The following is a 27,334-nucleotide window of genomic DNA, read 5'->3' as shown; positions in this document are numbered from 1 at the left end:
CAGAATAAAGGTTAACGTGAAAAAAACGGGCACCACAGTGAAGATACCCGAGTGGCGTCAAAAACGGGCTAGTGAGGTCAAAGCCGGTAACTGGACAAATCCTAAAGTACCCCAAAGGTAGACACCCGATCAAAGTGCGTCCCAAAGCGTGAGGGAAACATGCTGTCACTTAATAGAAATCTTACCCAAAACGTTCTAGATGCGGCGAGGTAGCGTACTGTGGTTACCGATCAGAAGTGCCGGAGTTCACGCAATGTTAATAATAGAACATAGATGAGGAACCAAGCTGGGTGCAGTGCATAACATACGAGACCGGGCGTTGATAATCGCAAAAGATTATTACAACGCAAACTTTTTTGGATCAAACTGTTGGAATCATGCCAACCTAAAGGACTCAACGAACGGATCGAATATAGTTGCTTCCTCTAAGAACATGTGTTAATTTTTGACATGTCTGGAATTGTTCATCCTTAGAATCACTTTACAATTGTTTATGTTCCCGTAACTTTCTATGTCTTTCTATCTATGTTCTATTATTAACATTGCGTGAACTCCGGCACTTCTGATCGGTAACCACAGTACGCTACCTCGCCGCATCTAGAACGTTTTGGGTAAGATTTCTATTAAGTGACAGCATGTTTCCCTCATGCTTTGGGACGCACTTTTATCGGGTGTCTACCTTTGGGGTACTTTAGGATTTGTCCAGTTACCGGCTTTGACCTCACTAGCCCGTTTTTGACGCCACTCGGGTATCTTCACTGTGGTGCCCGTTTTTTTCACTTTAACCTTTATTCTGGCACTTAGAAACCACGCAAAGAACCCCACAATATCGTCAGTGCTCGGTTTTTATTTTTATTCACATTTGTGTCTCCACCATCCGTGATCTTTACACTCTAATTCCTTTCCTTCTTTTACCGTCTTTTCCAAGAAGTCGAGGGAAGAGTCCCCTTCCTAAAGCATTGTTTATTTCCTTCACAGATTAAACCATTCCCCTGATGAAGGGACCCAGGTCCCGAAATGCATAGGGGTTTTGGCATTTCAAAACGTGCATGTTAAGTGATTTGAACCAAACTCTACAGTCTATATGAATATCAATATAAGACTTTATGGATTAAAAATATGATGAACTGATTGGATTGTTGAATTTGATTACTTTAAAACAAACTGAGGTAATTACCTCCACAGGAGCTCCACAGGATTCAGTGTGGGAATCCCCCACGCTCCCTTGCTACTTGTTTCCAATATTTGAGTCTCTCTCCAGCCATAAGAGACCATTCCTGAGGCGCCCAAAAACAACATAACAAGTTCTCTAAAGATTACTTTGTTTGAATTTTCATCAGAAAATTTGGGTGTGCCACACCATCTTTTATTTTTGTCTTCAATTCTTTGGCTACAAAGTGTGAGCACCCCACTAAGATGTCTTATGAGGAAATCTCTAACATCACGGCAAATCGTGCCGATACCTTCGGATTTGATTCGGATGAAACCAAACGGATTTATTCACTTGTCAAGGAAGTGGACCCGACCTCAACCAGCACCTTTTCCAACCCCAGCATGTTAAGGCAACTATTATACATGTCAAAAAGAATTATCAACCAGCGCTTACACGCAGGAACATTGATCCGATATCATAAAGACTTACGCATCCCTAGAGGGTTACGCATCGCCCTAAAGCCCACCCTCTGCCGGAACAACCCGAAGTTCACGGAACGCTGGTACGCCATCTTGAACCGTTGTTCCCTGGACCTAATTCTTCTGATTGTTGAAGAACTTTCAAAGGTGATTAATGACCTCGAAAAAGAAATCGGTCAGATTCAACAGAACCTGGAGAAAAATATGAACAAGGAAGAGTTAGATAAAGCTCTTGAGGATATCAACATCCAGTTGGACAAATATACTAAAGAAATAAATGACAGGAAAATCAGAAAATACAAAAGAGATACTATGGACTACAAACTCGGGAAGTATACAGTTGGGCGGAGGTCTACGCCCAACGGAGACAACAAAGACCTTTCACTAACCAATCATCTGACGAGACTTCATCTGATGGATCAACAACCCAAAGACGGGGCCCACCACAGGGTAGGGCCCAAAGAACGACCCCCCAGGACAAAGGGGGTGAAACCATCCTGAACATCCCCACAACCACTGGTGTCCCTTTTTTAGAGAAAGGCCCAGGCGTAAGCGTAGAACCCGGAGGGGCAGAAACCGCAACCACAACAGTAGCAACGTCCATAGCTCAGGCCTCCAGGAGAAAAAGAACTTAGTTATAAACATCTCACAAACACAACTGTCCAGCAATCAAATAAATGTGTTACAAAAAGGGATATCTTTTGTCCCCACTTACCACTCCAATGAACTCGAGATGGAAATTTGCCTATTCAAATTCATGCGTAACTTACGACTACGCCATTTTTTTACCAACGTGAACCCTCCCACAGGCCCTCCTACACTCCACGCCTGCAAAGACTTAAGAAGCAAGAGTTCTTTCATGGCCCCTGTGAGCCATAAAATTCTGGATTCCTATGAAACCATTACTCGCAATGCATTGAAAGATGTGTTCAAAAAACTACCGCCCAAGGCTAACAATTTCAACACCAGAGATTATAGAACTCTTAGGGAAATCACCAACAACCAAAAAATCACCTGTTGTAAAGCTGACAAGGGAGGAGCCGTCGTCGTATTGGATCAAGAGTTCTATAAAGCAAGCGTAACCACCCACGTGCATGACAAAGAGCTCTACATGAAACTGGCCTCTGACCCCACTGAAGCTTTCGCAAAGATCTTGAGAACGATTTTGGAAAAAGCCATGGAAATGGGGACCATTACACAAAAAGATTTAAAATATTTGATTCACCCTTACCCGAAGTGCCCCAGCATCCACATGCTGCCCAAAATCCACAAAAATTTGCAACAACCACCATTCAGACCCATAGTGTCGACAACAAATTCCATCCACGAACCTACAGGGAAGTTCGTTGATATGTACCTGCAGCCCATGGTGAGAGGCATGTCCACATATATACGAGACTCTACCGATTTTTTGAACCAACTGAACAAAGTGACATTAAACCCCAACATCCAATACACTCTTTTTACGATCGATGTGTGTGCCTTATATACATCAATACCGCATAACAGGGGCATTGAATCCTTGGAATCTTTTTTACTTCTAAATTCCATGGATGATTATTTGAAAGTGTTACTACTCGAGCTTATGCAATTCATGCTATATCATAGCTACTTCAGCTGGAACAATGAATTCTATCTGCAACTAGTTGGCACTTCCATGGGCAATTGTGCAGCCCCCAGCTACGCAAATTTGTTCATGCACCGATTGGAAATTGACAATATCTTGGAAAATGTCCAATGGCGTATCAAAATAAAGTCATTCTGGAGATACATCGACGACATCTTTTTGATTTGGGCAGGTCCTCCAGAGGAAATCAATGACTTCATCTTTCACATCAACCAGGTTGACGATCACTTTCGATTCACTCACAATTCTGATACGAAATGTCTACCTTTTTTGGACATTCTAGTTACCTTTGGAGAATGCCAATCTAAAAACCTCATTGTTTGTCAAGAAAACGGACCGAAACAATGCTCTTTTGTACACTAGCTGTCATCCAGTCCCTTTGAAAAAACACTTACCCTTCTCACAGTTACTCAGGGCTAAAAGGATCTGCTCTGAACCTGAGGATTACTTGCACACTGAAGAAAATATTTTGCAAAAATACAGGGAAAGAAAATATCCTGAAGCCACCCTATTGGCTGCTCGTGAGCGTGCTACGCTCAAAGACAGAAAAGACCTTCTAACTCCTAATCTGGGACAGCGTAAAACTGAAAGACCTGTATTTGTGTCTAAATATTCTTCAAGAAGTCCTATGATAAAAAATGTCATTTTACGAAACTGGCAAATGATACAACTTGAACCAGATTTTGAGGGCCTCTTCAACTGCACTCCACAATTTGCTTACAAAAGAGCCAATAATTTGAAAAACATGCTGGAATCCAGACCAAAATCCACAGTTACAGTCTTTTCTGGTACCAAACCATGCCATAACTGCAGTCACTGCAACAATATAATCAAAGGTAACTCCATGAATCATCCTCGATCTGGCAAACAAATCCAACTAAAAACTAACGCCACCTGTGACTCAATGAATTTGGTGTATCTGCTAAAGTGCACTTGTGTCTTACCCTATGTGGGAAAGACTGAAAGGAAGCTCAAAACTCGTTTAACGGAGCACAAAAGCACCACAAGGAACAAGAACTTGAAGTCTCCTTTAGCAGCCCATTTCATATCTGCCCAACATAACATCAGCCAACTAAGGTTCCTTGTACTAGAGGTTGTCCCCACGAGACCGGGCGTTGATAATCGCAAAAGATTATTACAACGCAAACTTTTTTGGATCAAACTGTTGGAATCATGCCAACCTAAAGGACTCAACGAACGGATCGAATATAGTTGCTTCCTCTAAGAACATGTGTTAATTTTTGACATGTCTGGAATTGTTCATCCTTAGAATCACTTTATAATTGTTTATGTTCCCGTAACTTTCTATGTCTTTCTAAACCACTCCTCCCTCTCCTTTTCCCTTATTGTCTGTTACTATGTCTCACTAGCACTTCCTTTATTATTTTTTTATTTTCTCCGACTCCCACTTTGTTTCCTTGTGCTAAGATTTTCTTTTACCTAGTCTCCGTTTTCTTTCCTACTTTGCTTCTTCTACTTAAGCTCTGCTTTTGCTCACTACTGTGTTTCCAATTTTTTACCTGTTGATGCAATAATAGCATTACGTTGTTGTTATATTTGGAATTACTCATTGTTGTGATGCAATATTCAAACATTAGTATTTTGCATACTACGTGGTACTCCCCTATCCAACATGGCCGACACTAATTCCATACACCATCGTTCTTTCTGGCACTGTATTGTTTTGCAAATCCGTCTTTGCCACTATTTTGATTTTTTCAGTTACGTTCTTTGTGAAACGTTCATTGCACCTTCGAAACCCTCGGGACTTTTTCACCATGGTATACTTCTTCCAAGTATCAAAACACTTCTTATGGTCTTAGTCCTTTTTTATGTTATGCACTGCACCCAGCTTGGTCCCTCATCTATGTTCTATTATTAACATTGCGTGAACTCCGGCACTTCTGATCGGTAACCACAGTACGCTACCTCGCCGCATCTAGAACGTTTTGGGTAAGATTTCTATTAAGTGACAGCATGTTTCCCACACGCTTTGGGTCGCACTTTGATCGGGTGTCTACCTTTGGGGTACTTTAGGATTTGTCCAGTTACCAGCTTTGACCTCACTAGCCCGTTTCTGACGCCACTCGGGTATCTTCACTGTGGTGCCCGTTTTTTTCACGTTAACCTTTATTCTGGCACTTAGAAACCACGCAAAGAACCCCACAATATCGTCAGTGCTCGGTTTTTATTTTTATTCACATTTGTGTCTCCACCATCCGTGATCTTTACACTCTAATTTCCTTTCCTTCTTTTACCGTCTTTTCCAAGAAGTCGAGGGAAGAGTCCCCTTCCTAAAGCATTGTTTATTTCCTTCACAGATTAAACCACCCCCCTGATGAAGGGACCCAGGTCCCGAAATGCATAGGGATATTGGCATTTCAAAACGTGCATGTTAAGTGATTTGAACCAAACTCTACAGTCTATATGAATATCAATATAAGACTTTATGGATTAAAAATAGATGAACTGATTGGATTGTTGAATTTGATTACTTTAAAACAAACTGAGGTAATTACCTCCACAGGAGCTCCACAGGATTTAGTGTGGGAATCCCCCACGCTCCCTTGCTACTTGTTTCCAATATTTGAGTCTCTCTCCAACCATAAGAGACCATTCCTGAGGCGCCCAAAAACAACATAACAAGTTCTCTAAAGATTACTTTGTTTGAATTTTCATCAGAAAATTTGGGTGTGCCACACCATCTTTTATTTTTGTCTTCAATGTTACAACATGGCCAGTCCCAATTACGTTCTATTGTACAGCTAGGCTGGACGTTGCAAAATCTGTGTTCAGGCTATGTGCCATGGTGTCTAATCAACATAACGTCCTTGTTTTCTGGTTTTAACCTTACTGATAAACAAATCAGTTTAGCACAAAAAGGAGCAGACTATACAATTCTGAGCATTGAAAAACTTGAGAGATTACCATTGACAATGTCAGAAAGTCCTGTCATTGGAATGGATAATACACAGGATTATCACAATTCCGATAACAACTTTCCGGTTTAAAAATTGCCTTGAGTATATACCGACAGGCCAGTATGAAAGGTTGGGTAAAGGGTACATTAAGTCATCATGGAAATTACCATATACGCACACATGCTATAGTGACAACGACAAAAATGTATTTCTTAGTGGTGAAAATTGCAAACATTCAGTAAGCGGTATACTTTTGTGCCAGGGTATTAATTTACATGGGGCCTGTGAAGGGACTTCAAACAACCTTTCATTCCACCAGCATGTCACACCTGCAAAACAGATAGAGCCTTTCTTTAGACAACTTGCTAATGGGAGTTACATTCTAATAACGGACCACAGCTGTTGTGGCTTAGTGCCAGGGAAAGCATATCTCGTTAGCGTGTCTTCCATGGTCACTTGCTGTATGCAAGCATTGTTTCCAAACGGCCCTGGAGATTCAGAGACGCCTATTTGGCCTCCGTTCAAAATCTCTTCTATACGAATTGATACTTTAAGCAGAATGAAGTCTGTGCTTTTGCAGACAACAGTGCCCGTCACGTCATCAAAAGAGACGTATGATCTCCTAGTTGCAAGGACAACATCGGAGATACATGAACTTTTATCAACAAATTGCCCCCTACATTTCGTAGAAATGTTGAGCCAAATCCTAAATATGTCGGATGCCGTAGGTATCTCGAATGTATTTAAGACGATTTTTTCGGGACTGCTAACACCATTCAAAGCAAAACTGGGCATAATTCCACATTTTGTCCATTCGGTCTTTGGCGGCCTACCACTACTTTTGGGACTCATAGCAGGCATTTTATTTTTGACCCTTCTGCTCCGATATGGCAAGCCAAAACACAGACATGACTCCGGCAAGGATGGAAGAAACGATCCTAGCAATGCGCTACCGGGACCGCATCACTAAGGTCCTTGGACTGGCTCGGCTGAGAGATCTGAACATGACCTGGTTTCTTTCATTCAGACCTATATGGCAGACCTGCATCTTACCTGTGCTTCGATGTATGCTATGCGGAGAGGAATGCGTGTTAGACACCTGTCTTGCACTACCATCGGCTGTACCAATGGATATCGATACTTTGCTAGGTCCTGTAACGGCTCATGCATCGTGTTGTCCCCAGCGGTTACCAATCCTGATGACGGCATTCATTGAAACTCCTGCGCTACGACTAGGTGGCGGCAGTGAAAGCAGCATCACCCAGGTACGACCTTCTGTGAGCATTGCTGATCCAGACATCGAGGATAGCAATCATTCTCACAACTTCCAGGTTACAGCGCTATCAAACCTGGTCGAACTGTCACCTGAATATGTAGAGCTATTCTTTGAGAGCCTGTCTGACAGTGGCGGTGCGTCCATTGGGGCGTTGGGGCGTTGCCCTCCCAATGCGCACCGCCGCCATCCAGGACCGCCAATGTGTGCCTAAATCACACATTCAGCTACGAGTTTCTGGCCGGCCGGTCACCGGGCCGGTCCAAAAACCATCAGGAAAAGGGGGGGTGGGGCTGTGCAGACGCGCTAGTGCTCGTGTCCTCTTTCGGACCGGTCATTTTCCTGCCCGGCGCGAACATGCGCACTAGCCTCCCCCTTGGGAGACCGGGGGTTGCCTCATGCCGCAGCCCCCGGTCTCCTAATGGGGCGGGGAGTTTGGCTGCTCCAGTAATGAATACTAATGAGCCAGGGGTGTCTAGTCAAGTGCTCCCGGCTGCACGCGCTCTGCCGAGTACCCCCAAGGGATTACATCAGCCGCTCGATTCGTGTATTTCTGCTTTCCCTGATTTAAAATAAAAAATAATAACATATATGGAAAGCCAATAAAACATGAGCATGAAGCGGTGATATAATTTTCTACACCTCCATTAATCGGGTCTCCGGTCTTGTACTCGCAGGCAAAAACAAATGCGAAATCTCCTCTTCTCACAGGCGTAAAAGCCGGGACTTCGAATTCCTTCAACCTACCGCAGCCGCAAAGATGCACACCACCAGAAGGCAGCACAATCGGAGCTGAATGCCCCTTGTCTCAGACACCCCTCTATTCACATCTGGAGAGGAGGCCTAGGCGCTAGAGCTGCTGCATTTGATTTTGGGGGAGCCAAGATCGATTCCTTGTGTGTATGTTTTTTCTCTTTACATAAAAATAAAAGTAACTGCTGTTCGAGTTGTGTTTGACAGACCCCTTTCAACCTTGAACCGTTTCTTCTGAAGTCTGACAGCCACGCTCCTGCGAGACCACATTCAGACAGCTGAGAGAGTGCGGCGTGCTAAACATTTTTCATATACATAATCTGCGCGAGAGCAGATAATAACGAACGATTTATCTACGTGTTATTGTTCCCCGTCCGCCCGTACTCTCGGCTTTCGGCGTCTTACCGCAGCTGTGAACAAAACTGGTCTATCATAACCACGAAGTTAAAATATCGACCTGCACTTATATCGACTCAAAAGTATTAAACACCGACACATCGTCACAAGGTGAGGAGATAGGAACAATAGAACAGGTTCCTACCCAATCTCACTCAATGCTCGAACTAGAGAATTTAGGAATTTCAAAAATTAAAAAATAAGGACCACATTTATTTACAAATGAATTGATCAGGGGAATAGATATCAGTAATGAAGCATACATACTTGCATCTGCGATCCATGGTGTGAGCAGCCTTGAGCACCCCAATTATGACTATATTTGAGTGGCTAACAAAGGGAAAGGTTCTCCATTTTTGTAGGTGGCATTAGGGTCAGCGGCGGTGCGTCATTGAAAATACTGTTTGCACTATACACTAATACAATGCATCCAATGAACTTGCAGCTGGTTTTGCAGATGCATGAAGCCTTTTGAAGGGTTGGTATGGGGAGTAGCCCACTGTCCTTCAGAGGCTCCCGATCAGGAATGTGTCATTTGCACCGTATCTCACACTCCGCAAATCTGCATTTACATCGAGGCTTGAAAGGAATGGGATATTGTTTGATAACATGTACCTGGTATTCCAAGTGGAGCTGTTGAAACCTGTCTTCTGCTCACAAAGGCACCTGTGTCTTGAACTTCACTGGGTTCAAATGTAGTTGTGGTCCATGTTGCAAACTCGCCGTATTTTTAGGCAATGCTAATTGTATTAGTGAACCAGAGGGTGGCAGTGGTGAACCAGAGGGTGGCAGTGGGTGAACCAGAGGGTGGCAGTGGTGAAGCAGAGGGTGGCAGTGGCGAACCAGAGGGTGCTGTGATGAACCAGAGAGTGGCAGTGATGAACCAGAGGGTGGTAGTAATGAACCAGAGGGTGGCAGTGATGAACCAGAGGGTGGCAGTGATGAACCAGAGGGTGGCAGTGATGAACCAGAGGGTGGCAGTGATGAATCAGAGGGTGGCAGTGGTGAACCAGAGGGTGCTGTGATGAACCAGAGAGTGGCAGGGATGAACCAGAGGGTGCTGTGATGAACCAGAGGGTGCTGTGATGAACCAGAGGGTGGCAATGGTGAACCCGAGGGTGGCAATGGTGAACCAGAGGGTGACAGTGATGAACCAGAGGGTGGCAGTGGTGAAGCAGTGGTGAACCAGAGGGTGCTGTGATGAACCAGAGGGTAGCAGTGATGAACCAGAGGGTGGCAGTGATGAACCAGAGGGTGGCAGTGATGAACCAGAGGGTGAAAGTGATGAACCAGAGGGTGGCAGTGATGAACCAGAGGGTGGCAGTGGTGAACCCGGGGGGTGGTGTGATGAAACAGAGAGTGGCAGTGATGAACCAGAGGGTGGCAGTGGTGAACCAGAGGGTGCTGTGATGAACCAGAGAGTGGCAGTGATGAACCAGAGGGTGGCAGTGGTGAACCAGAGGGTGCTGTGATGAACCAGAGGGTGCTGTGATGAATCAGAGGGTGGCAGTGATGAACCAGAGGGTGGCAATGGTGAACCAGAGGGTGACAGTGATGAACCAGAGGGTGGCAGTGGTGAAGCAGTGGTGAACCAGAGGGTGCTGTGATGAACCAGAGGGTGGCAGTGATGAACCAGAGGGTGGCCGTGATGAACCAGAGGGTGACAGTGATGAACCAGAGGGTGGCAGTGATGAACCAGAGGGTGGCAGTGGTGATCCAGAGGGTGCTGTGATGAACCAGAGAGTGGCAGTGATGAACCAGAGGGTGGCAGTGGTGAACCAGAGGGTGTCAGTGGTGAACCAGAGGGTGATGTGATGAACAAGAGGGTGCTGTGATGAACCAGAGGGTGCTGTGATGAACCAGAGGGTGGCAGTGGTGAACCAGATGGTGCTGTGATGAACCACTCTATTTTCACATTTTTTCTCAGGGGTGTTCGTGCATGCGCGCTGCGTTCGCGAGCTACAGTGCGGAAATCATTTTCCGCTCACCACGTTCAAATGTCACCAGCCGCCACTGCTGTCTGATATGATGTTCTCCCCTGAACAGAAACAATGAATTTTGGAAAACACTCCGGCGCACAGCGTTCCCATGAACTCTGAAATTCGGCCTTCAACTTTGATAAACAAAAGCTAGTGAAAAGCGTTTGGAACTATATTTCCCCGCTCTCATTGAAATTTTTTTTTTTAATCAGACATTTTTTTTTAAATATTTACCTTTTTCTGGCACAAATACTTTTGCTTAAAGTAAAACTATTCATAGAGAACAGAGCTTCTATTTTTAGTGCATCTAGAGACAATATATTACCTCGACCTCTAGTACATTTTTTTTTACAGCACTTGTATTTACATGTGATGAAATAGTCTCGACCTTCTCTTCTGTATTCAGAGACATTTCATGTGTTATTTCGCATAATCGTTCGAAAGGATTATATATGCATAGATTTTGAATGATTAATCTGCTTATAAACGTACAGTACCTATATTCTCATGTATTTCATGTACGCCATTTCAAATACATAATGTATTTTGGGGTGGGTAGGAATACACGCGCATCCTATTGCTTTAGTTTTTAGTAATTTGATGGACATGAATTCGTGGAGTGGGTGTTGTGTTTTATCTAGGACCCCGATCTATATCATGACCTTATGCCCCTATACGGCTATAATCGATACATATCCCTATAATGGCATAATATCCAAAACCATATTTCAGCAAGTCGCCTCTGCAGTCCATGCCAGTCCATGACACAGCAGGAGTCACTTCCTTAGATTCCTAGATAGCACACCGAGTTCTTTCGACACTTAAAACCTCCAGCAACCTGGGAAAGCCCCGCTTGCCTTGTTTTGATTTGTAATAGAACTCCTAACAAGCACTGTAAGAACGACCAGTTCTTAGTGACATCTTTATTGACGTCTTATGTCCAAAACTTACGTCAAACTTGGCACCTTTCAGGTATAAATAATACCAATGTTGCCTTAAGCAAACACAGCGGTGGTGGTGAATACAGGAGCAGAAACAGCTGTCCCCCTGCAGAAAGCCCAGCAGATGCAGAAAGCCCACGGACGCTGCCCCTCCTCTTTGACGCGCTGAGAAAGACGCTGTCTTTTCTCCTGCCGAGAAAATCCAGCTCCGGGGTTTCCAGCCTACCCTTGCGGGTGACTGGAATATTGAGTCCTGAGAAGAGATACCAGACCTCCAACATTCTATTCCCAAGGTACGGTGCTGACTAAACCCTTAGAGAGAATTCTTGAAGCAAACCTTGGCAAAACCAACTTAACTTAACTTGCTACTTACTTACTCCCTTCCACGTGTTAGGCTTAGGTCAGGTACACGTGTTAGGCTTAGGTCAGGTACACTGGGGTAGGCGTAGTTAGAAGCACCAGTTGAGATCGTTAGCCAAATGTATATATGAATGTATATATTTTACTCCTTTTAATCATCTTATGGCTAAGAAACCATATCAATGCTTTTACAGTATTACTTCGTGATACTCATACTACTGTACGCACTTTTTATAATAACAAGTCTTGCAATTGTGGCAATTCATTTCTCTTGCATGAGAAAGAAGACTGTTCAATAAATAATGCCTTTTATTGAAAACGCCCGTCTCTCTATTCTCTGCATACTGGTGAAAGTAATCTTGCACAACTGACTGAGCAAAATAGCTGTCTATTGTTTCACACGACTCTAGAGATTGACTCTTATCTGAGGAGCAAAGTTGTCATGTTAATGCGGTTGTTGGAAAACTGAATCCCTTCTTGTCTGAGCCAAAGAAGCTGATCACTTCCTATTCAGTCAAGAAAGTTTCCAGTGACCTCTGAGCTAGCTGCTACAAACCCAATTAAGTCTAACATAGTCAGTAGAGACCTAGAAGACCGCACTCCTACGTCTACACTGCTGTTTATGTTATTCCAATGCACAGGGCCTATAGGGAAAATAGGAACTCTACTACAATTCTATGTCAGGACAGAGGCAATGATTAGGCATGTATAGAAACAATGTGAACTAGCCCACTATGTGTATGTGTTTTTCTTAGTCACTTGTGTTGGTGGCCTAGAAACTGGACCCATCGGGTGTTGTTAAAAGACCCCTCACACGCTAACCTGGTTGGTGTCATGCTTCATCATGAATGAATGAATGAATAGAGTCTTATATCGCGCAACTTAGCCCAAGGGCATCAAGGCGCCAAAGCAGGTCATCCAACACATAGTCAGATAAAGTCGGCTTTACAAGTACGCTTCAGAAAAGAGCCAGGTTTTTAAGGCCTTACGGAACAGAGCGAGCAAAGGTTGCCCTAAGAGGTCAGGGGGGAGAGAGTTCCACAATCTTGGTGCAACAGAGGAAAACCCTCTACCTCCCCATTTCGCTCTTACAAACCTGGGGACCTCAAGAAAGTTTTTATTGGAGGAACGAAGGGATCTACTTGGGGAATAAAGATGAACGAGTGACTTGATCCCCTCTGGGCCAGTACCGTGAAAAGCTCCATGAGATAGACAGATAATTTTAAAAGTGATCCTGGAGTGCATAGGGAGCCAGTGTAAGTTGTCCCGGGCTGCCGAGGCTGAAGCAAATCTAGGGAGGTTCAGAACCATCTTCGCCGCAGCATTCTGGACCATTTGGAGGCGATGGATAAGGCTCTTGTTAACGCCCAGATAGATGGCGTTACAATAGTCCAGTCTAGAGGAGACTAATGCCACCATAGTCTGTTGCCGAGCATCAGGGGAAAGATAATGGGCGATCTTTCTGAGAACCCTAATAATGCCACAGCAGGTGGAAAACGGTCAAAGGAGATGGCAGTGTCCATTAGCACCCCTAAATTCTTAGCATACTGGCACGGGAGGGGGCATCCCCCAAGGGAAAAACTCCCTCCGAAATGGCACGGTTCATAACATTCATAAGAGGTGGAATAACCACTTCCCGGCAAGCTTTCAATACTTTAAGCGGACAAGAATCTAAGGGAGAGCCCGATTTAGTATTTTCCAGAAGCTGAGTCATCACCTCAGATGTTAAGAGAGGGAAGGACAGAAGACTCGAGAGCTGCTCACCAGGCAGACTCCTGGCCTCAGAAGAGGCAGGAGGAATAGAAGGTCCCATACCAGAGTTTAAAGATTCAAGCGTGCCATAAATATCCAGGATCTTAGTATGGAAAAAGGCAGAAAGAATTAACTGTTCGATAGGCTAGACCAGCTTGGGACAATTCCGCTAGGAAGTTTAGAATGTGAGTAACCTTTGTAAATGTAAATGTAAATGTCATGGTACTTATAGAGTGCACTGTCACCAGACAGTCACCTTGCTGTGTCGCCTATTCGGCTTCCTGGCACTGATACTCATACGGCTGTGGAACCCCTCCTGGCTTTCCCTGTGAAGTGTTCACTCCTGGGCACCCCCAGGGTGAAGGCAGGCATCCTTAGCGCTGTTGGGGCCGGTGTGGAGGCTAAGCAAGCTATTGCCCAGAGTTGCAGCGTGGTGCCCGTGATTAGAATAGGCACCGAGGCGAGAATTAACAGGTCAGAGGAAATTGAGCCCGAGACCCCGCTGAGGCGGGAATCGAACCCTGGTCCCGGGCCATACCTCTGCATCAGGGTCTGCCGCTCTAACCATTGAGCCACACTCCTCCTTTGCCCCCATGGAATCCACGGGTCTCTCCAGACACCAACAGTGCCATTGTCTCCAAGCCGAGTGATACCTCTTGACTTTACCTATTGCCCATGCCTGCTGGATGAGGTTTGCAGCATCTGACAAAAGTTTTAGTCCTTCCAGCATGCCCTAAAATCCTCCATGCCATGATTTGCAAATGACCTTGAAGGACCAATGGATGATGGCCGCCCTGAGGGTCCTTGAGAATTGAAGTGAATGAGGGCAGCTGAATCAGGCAATCCCAAGACAGCTCCATCAACATTGGGAACCAGGCTGGTGCTCTCCAAATTGGTGAGATCAATACTAAGGACACTGCCTGCCACCAAACTTGGGCTGCTACTCTGGGTATCATAATGAAACAAAGAACCAACGGCAGACTCCAAATGCCGCACTTTCCTCTGCGTGCTCCCCAGTTTAGTGTTTTAAGTGTCAGTTGATGTGCACAGTCAGCTCCTGCACCCGCCGCTGTGGGATGTCACCCGCCAAGCAGGAAAACAGAACTGTGAGAACAATGGAGCGGTGCACTCCCGGGACGGTATTGCGTTAATAAAGAAGCTCGATCAGTTTCTTCGTTGAATCAATCTTTATTTTTGAGAATCCATGTGATTTGTAAAATACATCAGCCAACGCGTTTCGTTCATAAAATGAACTTCGTCAGGGCAAAGTTGAAGTAGGATGGAAAAGTAACTAGTGCGTTATTGAATACCGAAACCGCAGCACTCAGTATGGTCACTAGCAAAGGTGAGGTGGCCTCCTTGATAAGGGCCGGCAAAGAAAAACCTGAGATGCTGGTCTCTGCGTGTCAGCTACTTGTACTCTGGGTATCATCATGAACGGGGGGAATGCATAAGGGTACTCCAATGACCAGTCTTGGAAAAATGCATCCACTGCAGTGGCTTCCGGTTTTGGTCTCCAATTCAAAAATCGTGGTAGTTGGTGGTTCAATCGTGAGGGAAAAAGGTCCAGATTGCAGGGGCCCCATCTGTCCATCAAAGCCAGGAAGACTGCATGATCTAGTTGGCAATCGCTGTGGTCGGAAAAGTACCTGGAGTTCCAATCCGCTACTGTGTTCTGCAGGCCAGGAAGGTACTCCGCTTTTACTGAGATCGGTTTATGGAGGCAATGGTGCCAAAAGTCCTTTGCCAGGTTGGATAAGACCTTCGCTCCACTGTATGATATTTCCCTTTACACCACTCCACGCCACTTTGCTGTACGCCATTCCACTCTACACCACTCCACTGTGCATCACTCCAATGTATGTCATAACACTCTAAGCCACCTCACTGTACACTACTCTACTCTTACTCCACTGTATGCTCCTCCACTCTGCCTCTTCTACTCTATGCCACTCCACTGGACATCACTCTACTCTATACTATTCCAATGCATGTCTTTTCTCTCTACGTCACTCAACTCTCTCTCTGATACTCTACACCCTTCCACTCTATGCCACTTCACTGCATGCCACTTTATTCTACGCTATTCAGCTCAACGCACTTACACTCTTTGCCACTCTATTGTATGCCACTCCACTCTACATTATTCCAACCTACGTCACTGCACTCTCACCACTCATCTCCACACCGCTCCACTGTATGCTATTTCCCTTCACACCACTCCACGCCACTTTGCTGTACGCCATTCCACTCTAAACCAATCCACCCTACAATATTCCACTCTACACCACTTAACTTTATGCCTCTCTAAGCCACTCCTCTCTGTGCTATTCCACTCCATGCCACTCCACTTTCCGCCACTCCACTTTATGCCACTTGAATTTCTATTACACTGTACGCCACTCCACTCTATGCTTTTCTACTTTAAGCCACTCTACTTTACCCTACTCTACTATACATCACTCACTCTATGTCACTCCATTCCACTCTACACCATTTCACTCTACACCAGTCCACTCTATGCCACTCCACTCTATGCCATTCCACTCTACTCTATTCCACTGTATGCCATTCAATTGTACACCACTCTACTCTATGCCATTCCATGCTGCGCTACTCCACTCTTAACTATTCCACTTCTCTTCACGCAACTCCACTCTACACTATTCCTCTCTATGCCACTCCGCTCTCCACCACCCCACTGTATGCCACTCCACTGTACGCAACTCCACCCTACTCTCTTTCACTGTACGCCACTAGACTGTACATCACTGTACGCCACTCCTAAATATGCTAATCCACTCAACGGCACTCCACTCTACTCCATGCTATAACACTGCAATGTACGATACTATACTGTACGACACTGTCCTCTACTGAACTCTATAACACTCCACTTAACAACTCTGCACTCCATGACATCTACTCTGTGATAAGAGACACTTTTTTATTAAAAAACTAAAATCATTCGAATTCCTTAAATAAAACAAAAAAGATACAACTTAGTTATATTTCAGAAAACTTTATTTGTTCTCATAATACAAACCAACTTTAAACTACACAAACAGTGGAAATTCTGAAGTTGCGTGGTAAAGGGATCGCATTGTAAAAACATCACTCTAAAGGCTGTCTCCCATGTTTTAACTTTATTACTGTTTTAGTGCTGCATAAATGCTTTGTACATTACCCTAAGTTAAGCTTCTCTGCTCTGTGTCATAGCTAGCAGGGGGTTCTGCTCAGGTTAATGTAGTGACTTTGAGATTTCACCAGGACAAGGTTTGTAATTATTACCTGAGGTGGGCAGTCAATCCCCTTAATTAATAACCCAATTGTTTACACACTACAATAACATCCCTTTGAACTACTGGATATAGATGACTTCAATATTTTGACCATTGACTTTTTTACAGACAGTCATTTCAACACAGAGAGCAGCAGAAATTGGCCGTTCTTCTGTTGTTCTCAATTTCTTTCTGACAGAGAAGATGTGGTTCTTAGTATAGATCCTGCTTTGAAATGAAAAGTGAAATGAAAAGTCATTTATAGAGAGCTTGCATACTCCAAAGAGTGTACTGACGCTTTCAATCCAAAAGAGGCATTGGTGTCGAAAGCATCGCAGGAGATTTTCTTCCCTGTCTTCTTTCCTGACCTTTCATCCCCAGAAGAGATGCGACATTTGCTTGATGTCAAAGGAGCCTTTATAGTCTATTTTAGGAGGAAAGAGTGTATTATGAAGTTAGTTTTTATTTGCATGTTTGGGTCTGCAAATTAAGAGCATAAAGCATCTACTTCTACAGTAAGTAGATTGATCATATTTACTGTAGAATCAGCCTACCCTTTAGCTGTTACGCATTTAGCAGAAGGAATTCGGTGGAGAACTGTCTGAGGTTTTGCTGCTTTCTGGAGGGAGATTAGACTGTTCCAGTGGCAGAAAAATGCAGAAATGCTACATGGTTTTCAGTGAATACTTCTGCTCGCCATTACAGACTGCAAGGTTGGGCAGTTGAGCAGTAAGAAGTCTGGGGGCACATTTATAAGGGTTTGCATCGTCTTTGCACTACGCAAAGGGGCGCTTGGACAAGGCAAAACCTAAGTTGAACTTATCGAGCCATGCACGGCCACCTTGGGCTTGATAAAGCCAGAGTAACTTGCTGCCTTGTGTTACTCTGCACCTGGGAGGTGCTCCATTTATTTTATTTATTGATTTGAAAAGTTTTATACAGGGCGAACATGACCTGTGAGGGTATCAGAGCGCTTTATAAAGGAGCATTAGCGAGAAGGAAGTAAAGACATAAATACAACAACATAAAGGAACTCAACAAGAACAAACACTAAAGAAGAGCAACCAAGCTTGAGGTGCATGTAGAGTCACAAACATTGTAATGCTGAGTGTGAAATCAAAGATGCCAACGAGAAATAAACGTTAGTTATGGTGGCTTCAGGACTATTGCTGTAAGTGGTCATGCAGGAGTAACCATTTGACTTGTTTTTAGAGTGAGGAGGTTGAGGCGTTAGTTCTGATCTCGGGAGGAAGAGCGTTCCATATTCTTGGTTTAAAACCAGAGAAGGCATGATTGTAGGTTCTTTTCTTTTTGAATTTGGGAGGTTTCCGCAGGCATGACTTAAAGCTTCTTAGGGACCGGTTCAAACCAGATAGTTCGAGTTTTTTAGCTGGGTATACTGGTGTGTTATAGTGAATAGCTTTGTGCGTCAGGCAGGCTATCTTGAACCGAATCCTTGCTTCAATGGACAGCCAGTTGAGTGGAATTAGGTCTGGGGTGATGTAGTTATGTTTCCTGGAACCAGTGATGAGTCCGGCCGCAGAGCTCAGAGTGGCTCTAAGAGGTGCCAGTCTAGCTTTGGGTCACCCAGCCAGGGTCACAATTCCATACTCCAAGTGTGAGATAACGAGGGATTGGACTGCAGACTGCATGTCCTCAGAAGGTAGGAACGGCTTGATTTTCCTTAATGTGTTGAGTTGATGATTGGCTCCCACTCACCACCCATGAATTTTTACGCATTCCCAGATTTACCAACACTGGTAAACCTGGAAATGCATAAAAAATGCTACACCTCCCCAGATGAGGCGTAACAAGCAGAAATATAGTTATTTCTCCTCGTTTTCTCCTCTTTCTATGTGTGTTGCATTCTACAGCACAGGTAGAAAGTGGAAGGATTGTTTCTATGTTATGTTATGTTATGTTATGTTATGCGTTTTTATTAGGTGCACAGATGCTCCAGCAAAGGAGCGTCCTGGCGCCCGACAAGGTAGCAGCACAACACAACGAAACAATAAATCAGACAATTTTTAAAACTAAGGAAGTAAGAAAGTTTTCACCGCACGGCGAAAGGAAAGCAGATCCCTGAGGGCTTGAATCGCCGGGGGAAGGGAGTTCCAGAGTACCGCCGCACGAACTTGAAAGGAGCGTCCGCCGGCCCTACTCCGCTTAAAGCGCGGGACAACAGCCAATTCTAGATCAGCAGATCTTAAAGCTCGGGCTGGGATGTAGTGAGCCAGAAGTTTAGAAAGAATCGTAGCTGGAGACCCCTTGAGAATTTTATAGGCGACACAAAGGACCTTAAACCGAATCCACTGAGCCACCGGGAACCAGTGCAACGAGCGCAGGGTACTGGAAGTGGGGCACGATCTAGGTAGTCCTACCACCGCTCTTGCTGCGCCATTCTGGATCCCCTGCAGGCGTCCAGTTTCTATGCAAGAAGGTGCCTCTTCCCACACAAAACAATCCTGCATACAACGCAGGCACCCTTATACCACGGTGTGAAGATTCCTACTTTGTGCGCCAGTGCCTAGAAATGACAGGAATGCGCCTTCTATTGTTAAGTACGGCCCTTTCCCTTCGTACAGGACAGCTGCATGATCCCTTGCTGTGGGAGTTCCGAGTGAAATCATTATTTGAATTGTTTTTTCTTTCATAAATTGCTGGCCTATAAATAGGAAGTGCTTTATGTAAAAAAATGTAATTTCCTGCAGCCGAAAGGCAAGTCATTGCTTAGTTTTCCTATATTAGAATGAGTTGTACAATGACTAGAGCAGTAAGATGTTCATATTAACATTCTTCTGCCTGTCTCTCTTTTTCAGGTTATTTTCATAAACAAGAAGCAAAAGCAAAGATGTTAGCACGCAATCTCATGGAGAAAAATCCTCTAAAGCAACCAGAAAATCCAGCAGTCTACAGCGTCCCAATCACAGAGAAATGTTCTGGCCTTGGAAAAGGGTTCCGAAAGTACACGTTTGGGGAAGAACGTGTGAAAGTGAATGAAAAGGTTATACTGATGGTTGGAGAAACAGGCGCAGGAAAGAGCACCCTTATCAATGCAATGATCAACTATGTTCTCGGAGTAGAGTTTGGGGACGAATTCCGATTCAAATTAATAGATGAAGGTGTGAATAAAACCCAGGCGCACAAGCAGACGTCCGCAGTGACGGCTTATGAGATACAGAGTGAGCCGGGGTTAAGGCTCTCCTACCCCATCACTCTGATAGACACCCCAGGGTTTGGTGACCCTGAGGGCCTGGATAGAGACAAGCAGACCGTGGAGCAGCTGACAGAGTGCTTTTCTTCTCCACACTTTATTGCTCATTTGAATGTAGTTTGTTTTATAATTAAAGCCTCATCATCACGACTGACCCCAAACCAGAAATACATTTTCAACTCAGTTCTCTCCATTTTTGGAAAGGATGTAGCAGAGAATGTAGTTTTCATGTTCACTTTTGCAGACTCCAGGAAACCACAAGCCTTATCCGCTATCGAGGCGGCGCAGCTCCACGGTATTAAAGGCCAAGATGGCGCAGTCCTGCATTACTCGTTCAATAACGAAGCACTTTTTGACAAAACAGACGACTTTAGTGAACCATATTGGAAAAAGTCAATGCGCAGTATGAAGTCATTCTTTGATCAGGTGGAATACTTGGGCCCTAAAAGTTTAGCGTTAACCAAAGAAGTGTTGACCCAACGAACCGTGTTAGATGCTACTTTACAAGTTCTTGTCCCTGAATTAAAAGCTAGTTTGGCAACATTTGAGAACATTAAAAAGAGAAGGAAAGCCTTGAAAGAAAATTTACATGAAATGGAAAAAAATAAAAATTTCTCACTTGAGCTGGACGTTATCGTTAGCGCCCAAGAGCCGATTGACAAGGAATCTGCTCTGAATTGTGAGGTCTGTGACGTGACCTGCCACTATCCCTGTAAAGTTGTGGCAAGCCCTTTTAATTATTTTTGTGAGGTGTTTGACTGGAGCGGTAATTGCAAAGTGTGCCCTGGGGAGTGCAAGGATGGAAATCACAAAGTGGAAAAACACAAGTGGGTTACACGTGTAATGGTTCAGAAAGAAGAGCTGAAAGACCTGAAAGAACAGTATGAATCGGCTTATAAGGGAGTCAAGACTGAACAGCAGATTCTCGAAAAGATGGAAGAGGAGTCCGCAGCAGTGAACTTAAAGGTTGTGCAATATATAGAGAAAGCTGCAAAGTGCGTTGCACGCCTTAAAGAAATCGCTTTGCTGCCTGAGCAAATAGACTGCTCTGACTTTATCGATAGAATGAAAACAAATGAAGAGATGGCCAGAGAACCAGGGTTTGAAGACAGAATAAGTAATTTAATAAAGCTTAAAGAATATACCGAGCTCCTGAAGAAGTTAGAAAGAAATGAGAAACTACTCCCTGATGGAACAAAAACCTACACATTATATAAAGAAATGATGAAAAAACTACCTGCAGGAGGGAAAAAAGTGCTCGTATGTGTGCACCAAAAAGCCGGTGAAATTGCTGGTGTGGTAGTAAACACTTCGGGGGATTTTATTCAGTGAAAGAGGCATTTTTCTTTCTTCACTTTTGCGGTTGTTTATCGCTACATAACCTTCAGCACAGAAATAAAACTTGCTTTAGCATTTGATTTTATAGGTGCCCCAATACCCAAATGGATTGCTTTTGAACGTTCATTGTTAAAGGATTTTTCATTTCAACATACTGTTTTTATGTCCAACTGTTCATTTGTAACTAAACATCCAGTGTTAAAACACTCGCAAACTCTACTGCATGATATATTCTCTAAAGATGTATCTCCACTCCAGTGTTTTTGTCATCTAGTGTATGGTACAATAAATTCCTCAAGTATAAGGGCAAATCTTTCTATTACAAGTATTGGAAAGAAAAGGATATTGTATTTGTTCATCAATTTTTCACCAATAATTCCATTATCTCTTTTCCTGAACTGCAAGTTTTGTACAACTTACCTATGTTTTGTGTCAAGGAATATACAATTATTACTAATGCTATAACATCTCATTTATCAACCTTTCCAACATCTGATGCCTTACCATCCTTTTCTCCTTCCACTCCCCTTTATCCTTTGTTTTCCCTACATCAACCTAAAGCTGCCCTTGTCTATAAAATATTACTATCAAATGTTCTTGATCGGCCTCAATCAGCCACTGAGCTTGCTTGGGAAACTGATTTGTCTGTTTCTTTTTCTGTTGATGAGTGGGATCGTATATGGTGCAAATTGTTTAAGATTTCTGTTGCTGCTCGTATTACTCAATCACTATTTTTTATTTATCATAGAGCTATTCTCACTCCTGTTAGTATTGCCAAATTTTCGCCCTTGTCTAATACTCTATATTGGTCATGTTCTTCACAAACAGGTACACTTAAACATCAATTATATGAGTGCTCTTCTGTTTTAGCCTTCTGGAATTCTGTATGGAATATTTGCATGCGCATGTTTCATTGTTCTGTTCCCTTATCATTCTTGAATGTGTTTTTAGGCTCTGATTCAGTAGATATAGATATTGTTCCTTCTAATGCTAGATGACTCGATCTTTTCACTGCTATTGCGTTCAAAGTGATTCTATCCTGTTGGAAGGATAACTCCAAATTATCTGCTCTTACTTGGTGGAACTTCATATGTGATGAGCATAGGATTGCTATTGCTTCTTCCTCTTCTGTCTCCTTTTTCTTTCTTTATTTTTCCTTCTTCTCTTCCTTCTCTTCTTTTATTACTCTTTCCTCTCTCTCTTCATCTCTTCTTCTCTCGTTGAACCGTTATTTTATAGCTTTTATATACCTCATGTCTTATTTCATTCGGTTCTTATGTACTATTTTATCACTTTGTATTGTGTTTTGTTAAAACAAAATAAAAACTTTCTTAAACTGAAAAGGTTGGTAAATCATTCTGGTATGTGATGTAACGTGTTCCATTAAAGGCTCAAACTCTAGTGACGTTTTGCATCCTCAGACTGCTCACTAGAACCAACACCCACATAGGGCATTTCTACAGCTCCTCACTCAAGTGAAATATCACAGTAAAAGAGCTGCTTTTATGCAGGAAACTGCAGCATTTCTTCTGTCACAAGAACGCGTTTAATTGTAGCCAACCCATAGTCGCGCCCAAATCATTGCAAAATCACGCACTTAGGCTTGATAATATTGCATATATGCATTTTGCATATCAAATGGGTGACAGCCCTCTCCCCCAAACTGAAATGAAATCTTTAGTCGTCTGGCTCTATTGTCACCTAGCCATGGAGATCCAAGCCAAGAAGCTGTCAGCGGCCTGCTCTGGCCTTCTTGGTACATTAAGGGAGGCCCTGAGTTGGTTGCCTCAGTTTGATGAAGTAATTAATAACCAAACATGGATACTTCAAGATTGTGATTTATTGGTCACAGCTGTAGCAGATCCCAAGTAACTGTGAAACATAGAATGCTTCAGCCAGGCATTACATAATACATTCTAGATTCTAAAGACATGAGTAATGATGTAATGCAGCCAGATCACCACAACATCTCCCTTCTTTACACACACGTAAGTAAACTTAAACAAAAATAATTATTTGGATAAATAACATAATAACAATTAAATATTACATAACATGAAAAACCTAAAACCAATGGAAAGAAAATGTAGTTAAGAAAATGTAGTTAAAGTAACTGTGAAACATAGAATGCTTCAGCCAGGCATTACATAATACATTCTAGATTCTAAAGACATGAGTAATGATGTAATGCAGCCAGATCACCACACTCAGGCCTCGTGAAGAACCGAGGTTCAGGGCTTGTTACTCCCCCAGGTTGATTATGGTAACTCGTTTACCTGGAAAGCCCTTTGAATGTAATCAAGCACTTACCAAGCCTTCAAAACGCGGCAGCTCACACTCTCTTAAAGATTCTCAGGTTTCAATCAGTCTCTGCGTGGCATATTATAAAGGGCACTATCACCGTTTTAGCGGGTAAAATTCCTGCTAAAGCGGCAAAAATTCTATCGCCCTATTAGCAAGCTGTCGCTAACTACTATTAGCGACAGTTTTTTGGCGATAGCGATCAAAAAAACTATCGCCATGCATGGAAGCGACAAATATCACTAATGATATGCGAGGTTGGCGTACCCTCGCTAAATATCAAGAAAAAAAGTCGCTAGCACTTGATCGCACTATTAGCAACGATCGCCTGGACTTGCTTAGCGACAAAAAAATAATCACTAAGGCCCCTTAGCTGGAGATAAGTAAGAACTGCTAAAACCAGTTCTAAAAATTAAAAACTGGAGATAAAAAGGAGACCATATGAAGGGAGACCAGCCCAGCACAGACACGCCACAAAGCTGAGGACCTGCAGATGCCATGGAGGCAGTAATCATTCAGCTCGGCGTCCCACAAAGGCAACAACCACCACTGCCACTGCCACCACTTCCTGGACCACCACCAAGGCAGCGCCAAAGAGGACGGCGGCCAATGTGCACACAAATGATCCTTGGAGACCTACAACCACAGGATGTGATAGCCCACTACAGGCTCAAACGCACATCAATTGATAACATCCTGCACCAGATAGCCCACTGGCTGACATCACCAACCCAGCGGATAACTAACATCCCCCCGCAAACAAAGCTGCTGGCTGAGCTGTATTCCCTGGCCTCAGTGACTTTTCAACCCACAACATCCAGACTCGGAGGAGTCTCACAGGCAGCCTTTTCAAGATTTCTCCCTGTTGTGTTGGATGGCATAATCAGCCTGATACCCCAGCAACTCTACTACCCAAACACTGTACGGGAACAGCTCCTGGTCAAGCAGGGATTCCATGCCATAGCAGAATTCCCACAAGTTCTGGGTACTTTAGAGTGCACACATATATCGAAACTGAAAGCACACTCATTCAATGAATGTGCATGCGATAGTGGACCACCGTTGGCTGTTCACAAATGTCATTGCCAAGTTCCCAGGGAGTGTGCATGATTCGTACATCTACCAGCAGTCTGTCATTAATCAGCGCTTCCAGGATGGGACATATGGGAAAGCAGTCCTAGTTGGTGAGTACCAATCAAAGATACCACTTGCATCAGCATCACAAACATGCAAAACAGAAATGTGCAAATGTCCATGTCACAATATCCCATACAACACGTCAAACAACATCACCACACACCAGACACATTAACACCATGAATTGTGGGAACGGCAGCTAGATACATTGAGCAAACTCACTCTAAGTCATAGAACCCTGCCCCCCCCCCAGCAAATGTGGCGAGTGGTGGGAAAAATGCATGTGCGATGGAGAAACATCACTCACAAAGAAACTTGAAACACAAGTCCCACTGTGCATGTCTTGCGCTGGACAGGCAGGATGAATATCACAGCAGAGGTGGACATGTTGCCATATAGTGTGAAAATGTAGCCCAGCTTGACGTCACTTACCGTCAGTGACCCAGTAGCACACAACAATTTGTGGAAACTTGTGAAGGCTGCATGGAGGATTCTGAGGCAGGCGAGGCAGATGCAGACCACTAGGTACTCCTGTAGGTATATGGAGATTGAGCCTCGATATGGAGCCGAGTCTGGACTAGCAGTGTTCATAAACATGTCCGTCTACTTCACTCATTCTGCTCACATACGGAATGTGGAATCATGCCGTATGACAAAGTAAATCACGTCTAATTTGTGATTCGAGAGTCGACCAAGCGTATGAGGCCACCAATCAGATGTCCATATGAATGATGCTCCTCCTACGACCATCACCTCTGTTGAACCACCATTAACTTACAGGCAGTGATTAGCTATCCATGCAGCAACTGCCTCCATACACGTTGAAAATTGTCATGCGATAAGGTCTTGCTATTGGAACAGTGTGAAGATAAGCAGAGTATCATCAGCATATGATACAATTGAGACCCAGTGCACCTACAACCATGTAGGAAAGTGATCACAAATAAAGATCAAACTGTCTGGTGTCCAATAACCAGCCACGAGGGTCTCCACGTAGGAGTGGAGTACTTCCTGAAGAAAATCTTGCTTGTACCACATGAACACCCCTTGATGTAATGAAATAACTCATCCATCTAAGGGCTAAGGTCTTGACTCCACATGACTCCAGCCACAGGAGAATTAGCCCATGAGAGACGGTGCCAAATGATTCACGGAAAACCTACATGATCTCTGCATCCGTCTGACCCACAGCTGTTTGTTCTCCCGGATTTTCACTAGGCAAGAGCAACGCAGTTTCAGTGGAGTGTGCAGCTTGGAAACAAGATTGTGACATGTGTAGCAGGGTATTTTCAGTGCAATGGTTGGTGAGCTGTAGATCAATTCATTTTACATCAACTATCCCCCAGGAAAAGGTAGTGTCAAAATATCCATAAACAAAAAAGCAGCTCATGGTCTCTGTGATGTATCATCTCAATGTACAGAGCATGTCTTGTTGACATTCGAAGTGGTCTGTACATCATTAGAATGAGTGGGAGAACAGTAATGACCTCCATGGCATGATACAGTGACCTACCTGCATCAGAATTATTGTGTGTGCATGTTCCTGCAGTGAGCCTGTAATGACAACAGTTGCTAGCTTCATAATCACATCTGTTGCTAGAGCTCCAAACTCGTCTAAGGTTACTCCTTTGACTGCTATATTCACAGTGGTTATGCTGCCCATGCCCTGGTGATCCCCCAGAGGAAATTTGACTGTAACCACTTACACCTCATCAGACAATAAATTGAAGAATCCTTTATTTATTCTGGCATTACATGTCTTTTATCTTTCTTAAATGTACATTCAATATTGCTTTTAAAAAAATGTTTTTTCTAGTTTTGTAAATGCTGTATTCTGTGTACGCTTTCAAGATATCTTGCATATCGAATAAAAGCTTCAACCAACCAACCATAAGAATCCTTTATAGGACCCCTCAGATGTATGAGGGGACTGAGTCAATCTCACATCACATTGTAAGACTCCCAGTAAGCTAAACATGTTTGCAGATGAGTATTCAGACATATCAATTAACGTGTCATACAACTTGCTTGGAATGTCTTGATCAGTTCGTAAGATTGGGATTGTCATTGCTTGTAAGCCCCCTTAACCATGATACAATAGTTATAAGGCCATTGGCATGTCAGCTGTTTGCACCATTGCCAGTCCCTATTGTGAGTTTCTGTTGATTTTGGTTGTAGACGTCATGGCATTGTCAGTGAACCATGGTGCTAACTCATTGAGTGCCTATGTGAAGCACGTTTACACTTGTCTGTTGGCAATATCAATGTCCTGAACCAATGGCTTTCACAATCATGTAAACCCAGAGCAAATGTGCTTGTCATAAATCATCCCTCTGCCTGTGGGTCACTGTTTGATTTGGTTTGCATGTTGTTACAACTAGACATGGCATGTGAAAAGGGATACTATGTTGGTTGGACCATGGAAATGG

General features: G+C 43.7%; 1 protein-coding gene across 1 annotated transcript; it reads left to right on the top strand.

Annotated features, from left to right (window-relative positions):
• The first annotated feature begins 1,416 nt into the window (after positions 1–1,416).
• Positions 1,417–21,461, top strand: LOC147689476 (uncharacterized). The gene is made up of 3 exons (XM_086939927.1): positions 1,417–2,082; positions 3,543–4,095; positions 19,735–21,461. The coding sequence occupies exons 1-3, from the start codon at positions 1,417–1,419 to the stop codon at positions 21,459–21,461; spliced, it is 2,946 nt and encodes a 981-aa protein (XP_086796053.1).
• Positions 21,462–27,334: the final 5,873 nt, after the last annotated feature.

This window comes from Lissotriton vulgaris, chromosome 10, assembly GCF_964263255.1.
Source record: "Lissotriton vulgaris chromosome 10, aLisVul1.2, whole genome shotgun sequence".
Taxonomy (NCBI): domain Eukaryota; kingdom Metazoa; phylum Chordata; class Amphibia; order Caudata; family Salamandridae; genus Lissotriton; species Lissotriton vulgaris.
The sequence above is the reverse complement of the archived record's forward strand: the minus strand, read 5'-3'. Positions and strand labels throughout refer to the sequence as shown.

Bases quoted from the DNA above. Each gene is read 5' to 3' on its own strand.
- LOC147689476 (XM_086939927.1), top strand. From the start codon at position 1,417: ATGTCTTATGAGGAAATCTCTAACATCACGGCAAATCGTGCCGATACC. The intron at 2,083-3,542 runs GTAGGGCCCAAA...TGGACATTCTAG, and splicing joins AAGACGGGGCCCACCACAGG to TTACCTTTGGAGAATGCCAA. The intron at 4,096-19,734 runs GTAACTCCATGA...TCTCTTTTTCAG, and splicing joins CTGCAACAATATAATCAAAG to GTTATTTTCATAAACAAGAA.